This window comes from Sturnira hondurensis, unplaced genomic scaffold, assembly GCF_014824575.4.
Source record: "Sturnira hondurensis isolate 20B ecotype Veracruz unplaced genomic scaffold, ASM1482457v3 Scaffold0017436, whole genome shotgun sequence".
NCBI lineage: Eukaryota > Metazoa > Chordata > Mammalia > Chiroptera > Phyllostomidae > Sturnira > Sturnira hondurensis.
In genome coordinates, this window is record NW_028090067.1 from 7,573,762 (window position 1) to 7,590,778 (window position 17,017).

The 17,017-nt window shown below is 43.4% G+C and overlaps 1 protein-coding gene across 1 annotated transcript in view; it reads left to right on the forward strand.

The window, feature by feature from the left end:
• The window catches only part of SLC17A8 (solute carrier family 17 member 8), a 42,636-nt gene that overhangs the window by 17,013 nt on the left and 8,606 nt on the right, over positions 1 to 17,017 (forward strand). Inside the window, exons 3-9 of the mRNA XM_037068360.1 lie at positions 2,597 to 2,715; positions 4,937 to 5,051; positions 6,130 to 6,217; positions 10,000 to 10,086; positions 10,430 to 10,569; positions 10,993 to 11,142; positions 12,070 to 12,202. Of these exons, the coding sequence (XP_036924255.1) occupies positions 2,597 to 2,715; positions 4,937 to 5,051; positions 6,130 to 6,217; positions 10,000 to 10,086; positions 10,430 to 10,569; positions 10,993 to 11,142; positions 12,070 to 12,202 (832 nt within the window). The remainder of the gene's footprint in view (positions 1 to 2,596; positions 2,716 to 4,936; positions 5,052 to 6,129; positions 6,218 to 9,999; positions 10,087 to 10,429; positions 10,570 to 10,992; positions 11,143 to 12,069; positions 12,203 to 17,017) is intronic.

The window sequence follows — 17,017 nt, forward strand, 5'->3', positions numbered from 1 at the left end:
TCATCCTTTGAACCTCTCTTACCTAAACTCCGACTCTCCTCTCCCTTGCTCATCACCCTCCAGCTCTACTGTCATCCTGCTGTTCCTCTGATACACGAGATACCCCCTACCTCGGGGCCCCCGCGCTTGCTGTGCCTCTGCCCAAAAATCTCTCCTCTCAAACGATGAATGCACGACTTACTCCCTTCCCTTCTCTAAGGGCTTTACTCAAAACTCATCTCTTCTGTGAAGTCTTTCTTGGCCACTTTATCTAAAATCACAGCCTACTCGATTCCTACCCAGTGTTTCCTGTCCCCTTCTTTATTTTCCCTTCTCACCCTGTCATCCCTGATGACCACCCAACACAGTACGTGCTTGTTGACTCTCCGCCATCCCCGCTGGCATCTCCACGAAGGCAGCGATGACTGCTGCTGTTCACTGCTATGCACCCCTGTGCCTAGAACAAGGTGCAGCACCAGGTAGCCTGAAATAAAAATGTGGTGAGCTGATTTGAATTAATGGTTATTACTCTGGGATTTTGACTTCTCAGTCTGCAAAATGGAAACTACAGAGTACAGGCCAGTGTTACCTGGGCTGTGATCTCCTAGAAGCAAAGGCAATTCTTATTTGAGTTTGTATTTACACTGTCTGGCACCTGACCTAGCACCCAGGAGGTTCTAAGGTGAATGTTGAATAAATGAGCAAATAAATAAGTAACAGTTTGTGATAGGGAAACAAACTGTCACGGAAGTTAGTACATTGATAATTAAGGATCTTACCCCATAATAGGAACATCTTGTATTTTGATATCAGTCCTTTACAAAGCCATTGATTTATTCATTTGGCAACTATTTGCATGTGCCTCCTGTGCTCCAGATACTTGTTTTAGGTCCTGAGGCTATCAAGTGACGGGGACAGACCTGCGCCCTCCGAGTGGCCTGCCACGCAGTGTGGGAGGCGGATGCACACGTGAGTGGCTAGTTTAGAACAGCACAGTAGGGAAGGTGCTCTGGCTGTAAGGACAGAGGTCTGTGGAACAAGTGCAGGAAAAAGTGACCCCATCAGTTCGGGGACACTGGGGAGCCTGCTCAGAGGAAAGGACATTTGCAGGGAGTCTGGGAGAATGAATAAGTTGGCCTGGAGAGACAGTGAGGAAATGGACTCCAGCCTCAGCGAATCCTGCTTTCCACGGCCTAAGCCTGGTGGGAGGGTGTTTTATTGCTGTCCTCATCATCACCACAACAATGGCGACTGCTGACATTTATTGAGTCCACGTTACATCCCAGTGTTACATGTGTTAAATGCCAAAGCTCTAAGCCGATGGATAACCTACCATAAATATCTGTGTCATTTCTCTCCATACATCTTATGAGTAGGTAGGGTAGGTTTTATTATCCTTTCTAAGAAGTGAGAAACTTAAGGCTCTCATTCCCTTTGTGTTCTCTCAAAACTGGCATCTGCATAACCAAGTAAATAACCTAGTAAACCTAGAACTTATTTTTTGTTTACTTCACAAGCTGTTTTATTTTCTTCTTGGCATTCATCATTATTTGGTATATACGAGGTCTGTCCAGAAAGTATCCAGCCATGTGTTATAAAAAATAGAGACATTTATTGAAGAACATACAAGAAACATACAAGATACAAGAAACATTGTACACAGGACAATGAACACCTCAGTCCTCTTCACATGAGGCACCTTGGGACCTCACACAGTTCACCCAGTCGCCATCAGCTGCCCCATCGTATTTTCCTGAATCTCACTGATGGTCTGAAATCAAAGGTGATTTTAGTTTGGGGGAAAGCCAGAAGTTGCAGGGTTTCAAATCTGGGCTGTGGGGGGTGGTGAGTCACCTGGGTGATTTGATGTTTCACCAAAAACACTCTGCCTGAGACATGATGCATGAGCAGGCGCATCGTCGTGATGAAGCTGTTGATCACCAGTTGCCCATAGCTGTGGCCTTCTGAATCATCCAAATAGTTTCTACAGAGGAATGTTGAAGCTTAACACAAAATATGATGCAGATTCATTGCTCAGTCATTTTGAATGTGATGGCCACACAGTACACATGCTCACTCAATAGCTAGTATAGTGAAGTTGTCATTGTTCACAGGTATGCATTCTAGTCCACTCTCCTTGGCTGCCAGGTTACATTAATGTCACACAAACTGTTGTTATATTAACAATGGTCGGACTTTTCCCAGTGGGCCTCATATCTATCCATATACATGTGTACATATAAACATTTTATTTGGTATATGATATATATATATTTGGTACATATATGGTATGTATATATATATTTGGTGGGTATATATATGCACACACCATATATATGTATCATTTCCTTATGATATATTGTGTATATTTATATTTAAACTTATCCATATATTTAAATTTGAGCACAGTCTCTTACTACAAGGTGAGTTCCTTTAGAGTAGGTACTTTGGTGTGTTCACTGCTGCGTCCCAAGCACACAAGAGGCCCTCCGTAAACAGTTGTTGAATAAAGGAGGGGAAGAAGGGACTGGTGGGGTTCTTATACAGAATCATCAGTTACAAATGGTGGTCAGGTGCTTTCTGACGAACACCAGTGTGTCCGGTTTCTCGTTTTCAGATGGCACAGTTTAATTGGGATCCGGAGACAGTGGGCTTTATCCATGGATCTTTTTTCTGGGGTTATATTGTGACCCAAATTCCAGGCGGTTTCATTTCGAACAAGTTTGCCGCTAACAGGTAAGGTATACGTATGTAACATGGGTGCTGCATGGTTCGTAGCATGGCTTTGTAGTTTTACCAAGTCTGCAGCGCTGGCGCTTGGTTTGGGGGTCCAGGGGGAAAGAGAGGGGCCATTCCAATAGATGTGATTCACAGATATCAATCCCATGTGATCCTGTTCTTGAGAGTCTCCTTTTATTTAATCTAGTTTATCTCGTAATTTTTTAAGTGATAATGTAGTAAAAAGAACAATTGACTCTGAGTTAGGAAAAACAGTTTTTGGACCCTAAGTAACTCCCATGGTGATCTCTACTGAGTCACCTTCCTTGCTGCTCTGGGCCGCAGTTTCCACACCTGTGAAATAAAGCGTGGATTAGGTTGGGTTTGAGCTCCCTTCGACCAGGGACATTCTGTGATCCTGTGTAAATGACGTGCAGTACCATGCAGGTTCTGTCATGTGAGCAGTAGGGTCTGGCCTCTAGAATGCAGGATGTCTTTAATGTCCCTGAGATTCCATAGTAGGTGTTTGAGCACTTACAAGTAGCCAGGACAGAATGAGGTACCACAAGAAGCAGTGAGTTCTGTCACTCAAGCAAAAGAGGATGGTTGCTTGGAGGAGAGGTAGGGTGTCCATGTACTAGAAAAAGAGAGCGCTAAGTATTTCCGGTCCCTTCCAATGATGTGTCCTGTGTGACTTTGTATCTGTGGATTTTGTGAAGTGTGCACTTGATAAAGCAGTGTTTTTATTTTATTTTACTTTTATTTTTTTCAAAGAATATTTTTAAAGATTTTATTTCTTTATTTTTTAGAGAGGGGGAGGGAAGAAGAAAGAGGGCAACAATGTGTGGTTGCCTGTGGTGCGGCCCCCACTCTGGTTGGCAACCCAGGCATGACTGGGAATTGAACCGGTGACCTTTTGGTTCATAGCCCAGGCTCAATTCACTGAGCTACACCAACCAGGGCCAGTGTTTTTGTGTGTGTGTTTTTTTAGTAAAGATTTTATTTATTTTTAGAGACAGGGGAGTGGGGAGAAAGAGAGAGAGAGAGAAACATCAATGTGAGAGAGAAACATCAATCAGTCGCCTCCTACATTCCCGCTCCGGGGTGAACCAGCAACCCAGGCATGTGCCCTGGCCAGGAATTGAACCTGCAACTTTTTGCTTTGCGAGACGATGCCCAACCAACTGGGACACACTGGCCAGGGCTAAAGCAGTGTTTTTCAAATTCTAAAACACAAGTCTTTAGATGGTAATAAAATCAATGTAATTATTTACCAATGGGCATTTGCTAAAAAAGAGAGGAACAGAGGTAAATAGAAGATAGTTAAATAGAATAAAACAATAAAAAATAGTTCATTACACACTTAAGTTTTGGTTTTTGAAACTTGTTTCAGTTACATTTGTGTGTATGAGGATGTATTAGGTTGCAATATAAAACACTACCAGAAAAATCTCACTACATATAAGCATGACTATATTTACTTGTGTTCTTATCTAATTTGTGTCCTGTGTATTGTCATGTACCTATTATATTCTTTTTAGAAAGTGATAAAATATTGGCCCCTGTGGTCTCTCAGGTTACTTCTTATACTTCTGCCCCCAAAAGAAATCATGCATAATTTCCCAGCCTGTGAAATGGGCTGCAGCATCATTGGCATGTGTGAGAAAGGAAGAAAATGCTGCCTGCTCTCTTTCCCCAGGACACACTGGTTAAGGCAGGGAGGAGGAAGCAGGTGGCATGGGGCAGAAAGTTGGGGGCTGATACAGGTACACAGTCTGTTCTGTGCTTGGCTGGTCCCAGGGCACAGGACAGATGCTTCTCAGATGGTCCGTATCCCCTCCTGGTAAAGTGAGAGCAGAACTGTGAAGCAGGAGACACAACCCAAATGTGCACAAGTCACGAGGTAATAGAATGTGTCAGTTGGGTAGAACCAAGGAGAATGGTGGGTCGCCAGCAAGCTCACCCCATGCTGGTCAATATCCAGTGTCAGGACCTCATCCGGGCAGGACATCCCTGTGTTGCCAAAAACATGCCTGTGATTGGTCCAGGCACTGGAGCTTGCAAATCAAAGTGGCCCAGCAGTCTCGGTTGGGACACACCAGACTGTAACACCTCTATTTTTCTTTCTGTTAACTCCCATAGTGGTCTTCCGTGGACCATTAGGCTCGTTTCTGCTGTTTACCGAAGTGCCCCATCCATGAGCAGGCCTGCCCAGTAACACAGTATTTTGGTCCCTCAGGGTTTTTGGAGCCGCCATCTTCTTAACATCGACCTTGAACATGTTCATTCCTTCTGCAGCCAGAGTGCACTACGGCTGCGTCATGTGTGTCAGAATTTTGCAAGGTCTAGTAGAGGTAGGAGCTTCTTTCCTCAACTGTTTCTGATATCGCTGGAGACGTAGTCCTTTAGGAAATCCAAGAGTTCTCTTCAGAGAACTCCTTTTACTCAGTTTTCTCGTCTTCCACCTTGTATTGCTATCCCAACTCTCTGGCTGTGACTGCAGTTATTAATACATTACTTTTAAAACATTGTGTAATTCCAAATTTAAATACAATAAAGGGCCATTTCATAGAGCGCAGAATTTTAGCTGAGGAAGAAATGATCTTGGAGATTATCTAACCCCACGCTTTTCATTTAATGATGAAACTGAAGCCCCAGATCTACAGGTCACATAACAAGGGCTCTTCCCACAGAAGCAGTTCAAATGAATTTATTAGGGAAGCTGTAGATTTTCAAGAGCATAGTCTTACGCAGAGATTTAACTTGGCAGCATAATACGGCCGGGGGACTTTGCTGACTCCGCCACTCTGACATTGTAGTGCGAAGGTAGCTGGAGAAAGCATGCGAACAAATCTGCATACCCAGGTTCCAGAAAATGTAAAATCACAGAACCTCATTGGAAGCAACCACGTCTTTGAAATCACGGGTTTGCTGTGCTAGTTACATTTTTTCTGAAGTGTGGTAGGATATATGTGTCACAGTTACATTAAAAAGTGCAGGTTGTTAGGGCACCTCAAATCCTACTCCAGGCCCACTAGAGTGACGTATACCATGTTTCTGAAAACACTGATGTGGTGGAAAGAACATCGAATTGCAGCCACGAGGACTAGTCTGGTTACTCAATGGCACTAAGCCTCAGCTTATGTATCTTGAAATGAAAGGATGGACCAGCTGATTGCGGGAGTCCCCTTCTATGGTGATGTTCTGTATAATGTGAAACACGAAGGCCCTCTCCCCACTCCCCGCCAGGCTTACATTTGAAGTGGCATTTCAATTTGAGCATCTGTGCTGTCAGTCAAAGTAGCATGATATTTGGTATCTATAAATTGAGTGTTTATATTGGAGCCTGTGTTAAAGACTCAGGATCCACATTTTAAACACAAACAGAAACTGCAGTCAAATCAAATCATCTGTTTCCCACCATTTTGCCAGGGTGTGACCTACCCAGCCTGCCACGGGATGTGGAGTAAGTGGGCACCGCCTTTGGAGAGAAGCCGACTGGCCACGACCTCTTTTTGTGGTGAGTGTGTTAGAATCATAACAGGTTTCATTTAGGAATGCTTTAGGCTTCAAGTGAAGATCCCACAGGTGAGCGGTTGCTGGTGTTGGTTCTGCTGCCCAGTGATCCATCCATCCAAGGCCTACCTACGTTCTGACTTCCTACTCTACGGTCCTGTGATAGCCTTTTACTCTCATACTTGTTCCTCGTGTTCACGTGATGGCTGTCGTAGCTCCAGGTATCACGCCCACATTAAGGCAGGAAGAAGGGGGAATGGGTATCCTAGACACATCTCTTTCATTCATTAGAAAAGAAAATCTTTTCCAACCCCTCCAGCAGGCTTCCACTTATAGTTCCTTGGTCCTATTTCTGTCCTATGCTTTTGTTACCACAGAGAAAGCTAGGACAGCAAGAGCCCAGCTTTTCCAGCGCCGTGAGGAGCAGAGGTAAAAAAGGAGTTGGAAGTGGTAGTTAGATTATCCATCAAATGATATTTGCCAAAGTCAAAAGCCAAAGAGGTAGAATCCTTAAGCCCCCACTCCTGTCTTTCAGAAATAGAGAAACAGATTAAAATGTAAAGTTTAGTTTTATTGAACTGAAACTAAAGTTCAGTAACCTGCCCAAGTTCACACAGCTACCGAGTCATGGAGCTGGAGCTAGACCACCTGGTTCTCGATTCAGAACTTGCCTCACTACTACACGCTCACTCACTACTATGTCTACACTGTCCAAGAGACCCTCTAATTAGTTTCCATGATTACATTCCAGATAAAAAGAAGTGGAGACCATTCACCTTGCCTGATAGTGAATGAGTGGCTCTTAAGTAGGGACGTGACTTTAGTTTCTGGGTCTCCAGACGTCACTTGCCAAGGTTGCCTGACTCTGAGCCATGACTTTGGGGCCGCAGCTCTGTGTCTCTGGGAGTAGTGTGCATTCCGAAAGGTCTTCCTAGATACCAGTCAACAACTGAACAAGGACAGCAAGTGCTCCCCGTCAACACAGTTGTATATTTTCAAATTTTTTTAGCAGGGAAAGGGCTCAGGAAGACAAAAGTGACTTAGGCTGCACAGGTCACAATGAAGCCAGGCAGAATTAGGTTCAGAATATAAGTCTGTCTAGTTTTTCAAGCTAACGTATATTTTCTAAGAGAAGATAACCTGTACTTCTTAGCTAGAGGGAGAAGTAAAGCTTCCTTCCTCTTTATTTCTGTGACTATTCTTATTTCTCTCTTGTTCTTTCTCTCTGCCTCCTTAAATCATCAGCAGCAGCCTTGGATTCAATGTGACATAGTCACCAATGTGCCTAGTCTGTGCCTAGTTTGAAACTGCATGCCCAGCTGAGACATCTCTACATCTTTAGTGTCTCTTGTCTTCAGAAACCACTTCTGTCCTCCTGTTTGCAGTTCAGAATCATCTCTACCCCCACTGCTGGCCTTACCAACTCCAGAAAAATATGAGATTTTACCCTAGCTGGTCTTCAGTATTTTCAGGGCCTCAACCTTACTTTCCTTGGAGGGTTTGTTTAAGGCATTTCATTTTGATTCACCAGCAAAGCAAGTATGACTGATGCCACTCCCCATTCTTATTGTCTTTATAGTCCTAAAAGGGTTGGCTTAAGAAGTGGTTTGACTCTCCAGGGAAGTACCTGATCAAAGTCACAGGCTTGATTACATTTCCCAGCTAAGGTGTGGCCTCGGTTTCAAAGAACAGCCAGGGGGAAATGCCATTAGGAGGAAACCCAGGCCTGGGGCTAATTGGTTCTTATATTAAATTGGTTCTTATATTAAATTAGTTCTTACATTGGAGTTGGCAGGGTCTTTAGAAAACATCTAATTATAGGCATCGTTTTATAGAGGAAAAAGGGGATGGGAGAAATATAAATTTCACAATGAGTAAGGACAAAAGTGGGGAGTCTCCCACCCCTCGTTCAGCCATTCCCCACCCTGCATGCCATTCGGAAAGCATTTGGGGGCTTCCTCTGTCCGGTGTGGTGAGCACATAGAGGGGTGGAGGCACAGGCAGCTCCCCTGGGCAATGTGGGTGACATGCCTTATTGGGGTGCACTCGGGGGCTGTGGGTGGGTATGATAAGAGATTCCATGTGTGATAAGAGAGTCCACGGAGCCCTGTCCTGAAGGAAGAGAAATAATTTGTTCAACAGACAGGGAAGAAGGATAGTTTCAAGTTTGTAAAATTTCCCTCAGGAAAGAATGCTTCTTACAGTAAGGAATTCTAGGCATTTTTGAGTGGGGAGGCAGGCCTGAATTATTCAGTAGTTCAGTGAATAAAGGCTTTGGATTCCTACAGACCTGGGTTCCTGTCACTCACACCTGTGCAACTGCAGGCACGTCACCTTGCCCCCTCCAGCCTGTTTCCCTTCTTGTAAAATGGTACCAACGTCATCAGGCTGAAAAAAGGATTAAATAAAATCACAGGTGCAGGATATTCAGCACAGTGCTGGGCACTCAGAAAGCACCCAGCACATCTTAGTTGCTGGTTATCCCCGGACCCTCCCTGTCCTGGCCATTTCTCTGCCTCACCTAAACAGGAGCCTTCCACCCCTCACTCCCAGGGTGTTTGGCTTGGGGAAGAAGACTGCCTTCTACACACACACACACACACACACACAACAGAGTTTGGGTATTGCTCTTTCTGGAATGTTCTGGAATGCTTGCCTTATTGCCTTGCGGAAGTCTGAGGTTTAAAAAAAGTGCACCGTCACTCTGCACATGACAGTAGCAGTGTAGTTGGTCTGTAGGCGGCGCTAATCGTAGCTACAAAGCATCTTCACATACATGGGTTGTTTGCTCCTCAGGTCGGCTGCCTGACACCGAGATTTCATCTCCTCTTCTTCTGGAGGAACATGGTTTAGAGGGATGGAGAGACTTCCTCAGGTGCCATGATGTCCAGATTTGGGATTCCAGGTTGGGCCTGTCATAGCCAGTCAGGCCCAGCTTGGGAAGATGGGATTTAATCCCCTTCTCTGGGGTCCCCCGACTCCCACTGCCTGCAGGTCTTCCTTGACATTGCATTCTGGGAGAGAAAATTGCCTTTGGTGGCTCACTTTTTCTGAAGTGTGAATTTTTTTCATTCACAGCCCAGAGGAAATTTCAAATAGCTATTTTTTTTTGATTCAGTTAATATTTGGGGGGAGTTCGCTGGGCTCATGTTTCTCCAGCAGACATTATAGAGCTGCAGGAGACAATGGCAGCCAGGTCATTGCCTGTGCCCTGGTTATCTTGTCTAGACAAGATAGTCCCGCATAGGTAAGTATTTATCAGGTTAAGTATTTACAAAGTAAGGGAGTGGATGCTCATCCCGCCATTTAACTGTTTCCTGATTAAAAAAAAAAATCAAGATTCCCAAAAGCAGGATCCTTTACTAGCTTGAAATCCCTTATTTAAAGACGTATGTGAGAACCCTCAACTACGAGCTCTGAAAGGCAGGTCCATGTTTTGTTGCTTGCTGTCTTCCGTACCCAATATTGTGCCGTGTTGGATTTTCAGACTTCTCTCAGCCTTTTCTCATCTTTTTATTTCATTTTGTCATTAATTTCAAATTGTTGTGCCCGAGCACATCTTTGTTGAATCCCTCCATGGTCCCTGGTTGAAGTTCAAGGACACTCTACTGGCTTTTGTCTGCCAGAAGCCCTGTTTTAAGGCGCACTGGGAGTTTGCCTGTCCCTCTGCAGGGAGGCATTCTGGCTCCCACCCAGTTCAGCCTCAGCCCAACCACATGAACTCCGAATGGGTAGGAAGGGCTTGCAGGATGAAAGGTAAGCATCTCTCATCTTTTCTTGTCCTAGGTTCCTATGCAGGGGCAGTGATCGCCATGCCCCTAGCAGGCGTGCTGGTGCAGTACATTGGCTGGGCCTCCGTCTTTTATATTTATGGTGAGCGATTTGACCTCATGAGTTCTCCTGGGTGACTCATAGAGATGATAACTCACTGTATGATGGGATAGGCTAAGCGTTTCCTCTATGAAAATAGAGATTACTAACCTAAGTTTATCATAGGAAAAGAACCCTTATTTACCTATGATTCATTTAACATTTATATTAAAATTGAGTTTCTTAATAAGCAGAACATTATCTTCCTTCAAATATCAGTGAATAACAACAAAATACTTTCTCCTAGCTGAACATAGTATTGCTTGGGAATGTTTTGAAAACTAAAAAATTTAGAGGTGGGAGAAAATGAGACCGTCTCATCAAACCCTCTGTTTTTTAACTGCAGGTATGTTTGGCATCATTTGGTACATGTTTTGGCTGTTGCAGGCCTATGAGTGCCCGGCAGCTCATCCAACGATATCCGATGAGGAGAGGACCTATATAGAGACAAGTATAGGGGAAGGAGCCAACTTGGTTAGTCTAAGTGTAAGTATCCATGGAGAGATGAAGACTTGCTTCTCTCTTCCCTGTAAGAATTTCTCTTAGTGATTGCGTTGTCCTCTTAGGAAAAATAACCTGTGAACTGATGGTTGCCAGATGGGAAAGGGGTTGAGGGGCTGGGTGGAAAATGTGAAGGCATTAAGTACAAGTTGGTAGTTACAAAATAGTCACAGGGACGTAAAGTACAGCATAGGGACTATAGTCAAAAATAGTGTAACAAGTATGTATGATGCCAGGTGGGTATTAGACTTAGAGGGGAAATCACTTTATAAATTATATAAACATCAACCACTATCTGTACCCCTGAAACTAGTATAAAATAGTGTTGAATATCAACTGTAATTGACAGATGAAAAAATGACGTGTCAATATATCACTGAAAATCCCTTCATATTTTTTACTCTCTAGAAATTTAATACACCATGGAAAAAATTTTTCACGTCATTGCCGGTTTACGCAATCATTGTAGCAAATTTTTGCAGAAGCTGGACCTTTTATTTGCTGTTAATAAGTCAGCCTGCTTATTTTGAAGAGGTCTTTGGATTTGCAATCAGTAAGGTAAACATATAGATGCTTCAGATGTTCTCCAACTTTAAATCTCTTGCTTCTACTGAGAAAAATCTCTGCATGTTAAAATAAATTGCTGCTTGTAATTTATAATCCTGGAGGTCAGACAAGTCATACATTCCGTGCATAGTGTACATAGTTCTCTAATTTCTCCTTAGTAAGGATCAGAGCTGTGGTAGGCTGTTTTTTAAAGATTTATGTTCTATATGACCTCAAAGCATTTTTTGAAGCTAACTCAAGGATGGCATATTAGACAAGGATAAAAACACTTAACAGTGAGAGGTTTTTTTTCTTCTATAAATTACTCAGTGAATAGCAGTAAGAACCTTAAAGCCTATTTGGCAGATCATCCCTGTCTCCATCCCTGCCTCGTGTAAGCGCCCTTTCCAATGTTCCCCAGCCATTAGGTTGCCTGTGTTTCAGGGAGGGAGGGCGTGAAAAGAGAAACTGACACCATCACTGTAAAGGAGTTAAGCCTCCTTCTGTGAGGGGAAAGCTGCAGCCTGGTGGAGGTAGATGCCTGCAGAGCTGCAGGGACTGTCCAGAGTGACCAGGGGAGAGCTGACGTAGTCGAGCAACAGTAGGTTCTGCCAATGACCATTCACTCTCTGCCAGGGGTTTGACTACCATGTACGAGGCCTTACGCTGGGTGGTGGGGCCTCTGTGATGAATGAAAGTCATCTCTGCTCTTAAGGGGCTTCCAATCTGGTGGAGGAGACAAGTAGGTCGACCCTGAAAATCATTTACTTACTCATTGTTTATTTATTACAAAATTGGGGTCTACCAGGGTCCCACCTAATTAGTTGATTAAATTTGGTGGTGATGGTGGTGGGGGGTGTAGCTTCGTGGGCGCAGGAAATTGGGACAGCGCATCTCCCAGCAACAGCAAAGAATAGCTTATTGTTCCTCTTCATCCAGGTGGGTCTCCTGTCGGCACTCCCACACATGGTCATGACCATCATTGTACCTATTGGAGGACAGCTGGCTGATTATTTAAGAAGCAGAAAAATTTTGACCACGACTGCTGTCAGAAAAATCATGAACTGTGGAGGTACCGTGGATTTCCTAGGCGGTTTAAAGCAGCTTTTATAGGCAGAGATGAAACTGAACTGCAGAGCATGTTATGTCTGATCACTGGAAAGGATATTGGCAGCCCCTGAGTCCGTCCCCTAGCAGATACTTGAATGTCCTTCACACCCCTGCCAAGTGGTCGGCCAGCCTGTATCTGTGCGATCCGCAGTATGACAACTTAGATGGTAAATCAATACGCACCTGCATCTGCAGGAGTGCTTCTTTCATCTGCTGTTAAGCTAAAGCGACAGGATTTCCTGTTAGAAACCATTTTCCACATACAGAATCCTTTGCTTATGTAGTTCGTTCCCTTACCTCCGCCTTCCCTTTCTACGTATATGAGTTTTAGTAAGAAACATAAGAAAAACAGTTCCTCTGAATAGTCTTCTTGCCTCCCAACGTATTCTCGTGCATGGAGTGCACGCACCCACTCCATCCTCTTTCCTGCTTTCCTCAGTCCCTGCGTTATGTTTTCATTTTGCAAAGACGAGGTAGAAGTCAGGTGATTTTCCAAAAGAGGTGGGTAAAGGTAATCATGAACCCCTACAATGTTTGTCACTGTTCATCCTTTTAAAACTCTACATTGTCTTATTATCTCTTTTGTTGTACCTTAAAAATTAGCATTTACTGAATGCTTTCTGTGCCAGCCGTGAAGCTGAGTTCTTTACATATGTCATCGTATCGATTCCTCATAACCACCCTGGGGAGCGAGTGGTATTATTAACCCCTTCTGTGGTGAAGAACATAGAGTATGATAGGGTGACTTGCTCAAGTGGCATATCACATACAAAATCCTGAAAAAGGCAAGAACAGATTTTCCCCTGTCTTTTTATATTTTGGCAGAACGGATGGCTGGGGCCGGATCTTGGGAGGCTTTGTCGATGCACACAGGGCTTGGGTTTTATTTGAAGTGCAGGAGGAAAGCAAACAGAGAGTTAAAGCAAGGAAAGGGACATGGTCTGATTTACACTTTCACATTTGTATAACTGAACATATGACACCAGAGTAAAAAAAAGGGGACCCGCTAAGAAACTATTTTAGTTTTTCTGTCAAGAGAAGATGGTGGCTTGAACTGAAGTAGTATCAGTAGAGGTGAAGGGAGGTGGATGGATTTCTAACTTCTCCCAGCCTAACTGTCTTCTTTAAAATTTGAATAATAGTATTTACCTGAGATGATTGTTATAAAGGTTAAACGACACAGCATAGACATGCATCTAGCACGGGTCCAACATACATTAGTGCCCCTCCTCCTGTGTTCAAGACACTGACAAAGCAGAAGTTTTCCAAAGGAGACATTCAATAAATATCTGCTGTGCAATTGTGTTTCCCACAGCCAAAAGTATGCACCCTCTAAACCTGGAACTTGGAAGAAAATTTGGGATTAAATTGGGTTTAGAGCCTCTTCTAAAGACAAATGCCCTGTCCTTTCTAAACCTATTTTTATGGGAATGTCTTGTTCATGTTTAATTGCGCTCCAGTCACCTTTGCCACCGTTTCTCCATAAACGGAAATGTCGGTGTTTGCTGCTGTTGGTGAGAACTCTCACAATTAAGTGCTACCAAAGTGCCTGTTGAGAGTAATCTCCTTCTCCTCCCCCTACCTCTTCTTCTCAGAAAGTAGAATGCATGTGTAGAATCTCACCAGCCTCTCTATTCAATCTTTAAGAGAAACACANACACTGACAAAGCAGAAGTTTTCCAAAGGAGACATTCAATAAATATCTGCTGTGCAATTGTGTTTCCCACAGCCAAAAGTATGCACCCTCTAAACCTGGAACTTGGAAGAAAATTTGGGATTAAATTGGGTTTAGAGCCTCTTCTAAAGACAAATGCCCTGTCCTTTCTAAACCTATTTTTATGGGAATGTCTTGTTCATGTTTAATTGCGCTCCAGTCACCTTTGCCACCGTTTCTCCATAAACGGAAATGTCGGTGTTTGCTGCTGTTGGTGAGAACTCTCACAATTAAGTGCTACCAAAGTGCCTGTTGAGAGTAATCTCCTTCTCCTCCCCCTACCTCTTCTTCTCAGAAAGTAGAATGCATGTGTAGAATCTCACCAGCCTCTATTCAATCTTTAAGAGAAACACAAGCAAAAAAAAAAAACCCTCTCCACATGTCTTTTCATGTCATTTTATATTTTTTTATTTTAATAGTTGTTCAAGTACAGTTTTCTACCCTTTACCCCATCCCAGCTCATGCCCCAGCCCTCCCCGACTCCCTCCCATCTCCAAACTCATTTTATATTTTGATATAACAGAAACAGTGAGCTCTCCATAGAACATTAAAAAACCCCACAACAATCCCTCTTTGCTCAACTACTGAGATGCTAGACTAGAGATAAATACCTGAAGGGGGAGTTCTGTGCCATCACTGAATAAGCCAGATTGATGTGGATATGATGAAGCACATGCGTGACCACCTAGAGAATTTTAGTCGGTTTCCTATTTTCTAAGAAGACATATATACGACATTTTTCATCTGAGAAAGATCACGTATGTCTCGGAGTCAGTCCCCTTCTCTTTGTGTGGGCAAGAGACGTTTGCTGCTAGAATCATTTAAAGCAAACAGAGCACCTTAAGACACGATGCTCTATTCTAGTTTACTCTGAGTCAGGGTGCATTTCCAAGGTCCCCAGAGACAGTTGTCAAATCCTCGTACCTCCCTCTGGGGTCATGTAAACTGTGAGTAAGGTCAGAAATTCTAGTCTGGCTGAATCAGTGGTCTGTACGACTTCAGGTTGTTTCAATATGAAATGAAAACATTTATCAGGCGTTTAAGCCCTATTTTTTTCTTGCTTTAGCTCTGAATAGGTTCACTTTCAAGTCTCTGGGGTACTCCCGAAGTTCGTATTCTACCCTTCAGCTCCTGAAACATACAGTCCTGTTTCTAGCATTTTCACTGTAGACAGGCACCATTTAGGCTCCTAATTCTTTTTTTTTTCTTTTGGAAATCTACCATTTAGCCAACACCTCTTTTTTCTTCTTTTTATAGATGAGTCAATGCATCACTTGCAAGTTTTATTCCTCACACAATGTCTTTGTTAACTTTCTGGTAAAACCTTTGGTGAGAACATTAAGATAAAAGAAGTTTCATCCACATGCCTTGTTATTCAAGACAGACCATGTCTGAAACATGTGTAGTTAGTATATAAAACACTAGAATTTTGTCCTATATATAAATTAAATTGCTGGAACAAAACGAGTGGCAGTGATTTGATAGCAATGATATCAAGCCCACAGTTTAAAAAACACATTTGGCCCATGATTTTATTGATCCATTTTAGAGGTCCATTGAAAGCAATTATTGATACTTCCTCTGTTTCTAGGATAGTTTTGAGGAAATTAACTCAGAAAGGTAGGCAACTTACCAAGGTTTACAAAAAGTGCTTGTTTTTCAACTTAATTCCTTTGATTCTCCTTTTTTCCCTTTGCATTACTTCATCTATTGAGTGTTCACTACTTGTTAGCCAGGTTCTGTACTGTGTACGTGGGACCTCCCCTGGGAAATATCACAGTTTAGTGAGTCGGGGTGGGCGGCAGTGCAGAAACATAGGTGACAAATTACAAGGCAATGTTGAAAAGTTCTATAAGGTGAGTGAGAAGAAAGAGATGTTGGTCTCACTGGTGGTTGAGTGCAGGATTGTTGGAAAAGCTTCCTAGAGGAAGTAATATTTGAACTGGACTTTCAAGGACAAGATTTCTCCAGAGAAAGAGCAAGAGTGGTGTGGGAGGAGTACTCCAGGTTAAAGGACAGCCTGTGAAAATACATATAGGCCTCAGACAGTGCTGTGATTAAGGAATAGCTGATAGCCCTGTTGGCTATGGCAGAAGGCTGTCTGTCTGTGGGCTAGCTGGTGAGCGGGGCTGGGAGGGCTGGCAGAAGACGAAACACGAACAGCAGGAGGGACTTGTTATGTAACATTATACTAATAATGTGGAAGCCTTGACAAAAGCTTTAAGTGAAGGGACAGCTAATTAGACTTGGTTTAGAAAGAGAGTGATGTGCAACCTGGAGCGGAGGAAGAAGGCACAGGAAGACCCATGAAGAGGCTATTGGAGTTGTCCAGGTGAGAGTAATGGGACCCGGGGCTAGGACAGCAGCAGAGGAGGAGAGAGCAAGCTGGTTTTGACAGCTGCTTCTGAGGCTGAACCCACAGGTTCTTAGCTAAACACCGAGAAAGGGGGAGATTTTGAGATTTCTGTGTTGGATTTTTGGTTTCTGTTTGTTGAGCTGTGCCCATGTACCAGGGACAACACTCAATACCTTAAGGACCCAATTTCATCTACTCTTCCAGAGTGCCCTATATGCTTATATGATAAGCTCTGTTTTGGGGGATGAGGCGTCTAAGAGGTGAAATGACTTGTCCCAAGTCACACAATGAGTGATTTTGAGGTGGAATCTGAATGCAGGCCTGTCTGACTCTAAAGTCTGGGATCCGAACACAGGTGGATAGAGGGGTAATTTAGAGAAGAAGAAAGAGCATGGTTGTGGTGATTCGCCTTGTTTGTTTATGAGTAAAAAATAGGAGAACAGAGACTTGATTTGAGCATGTTGCCTTGGAGGTACCTATAGGACAGGTGTGTGGAGATGTCTGGAGTCAGCAGACAGTCTTCAGAATGACACATCCTTATCTTCCATTTGCTAGGGCACTTTATACCTGGAAATGCTACTTACATCACCCTCTGTCTGCTGTTGGCTGAATGTGTGTATGTGTTTTGTTTTATTTTTGTTTGTGAGAGGAACATCTTTAGAATTTCCTCATTTTTTCTGGTTGTGGAGGTGTTCCTTATTCTGAAT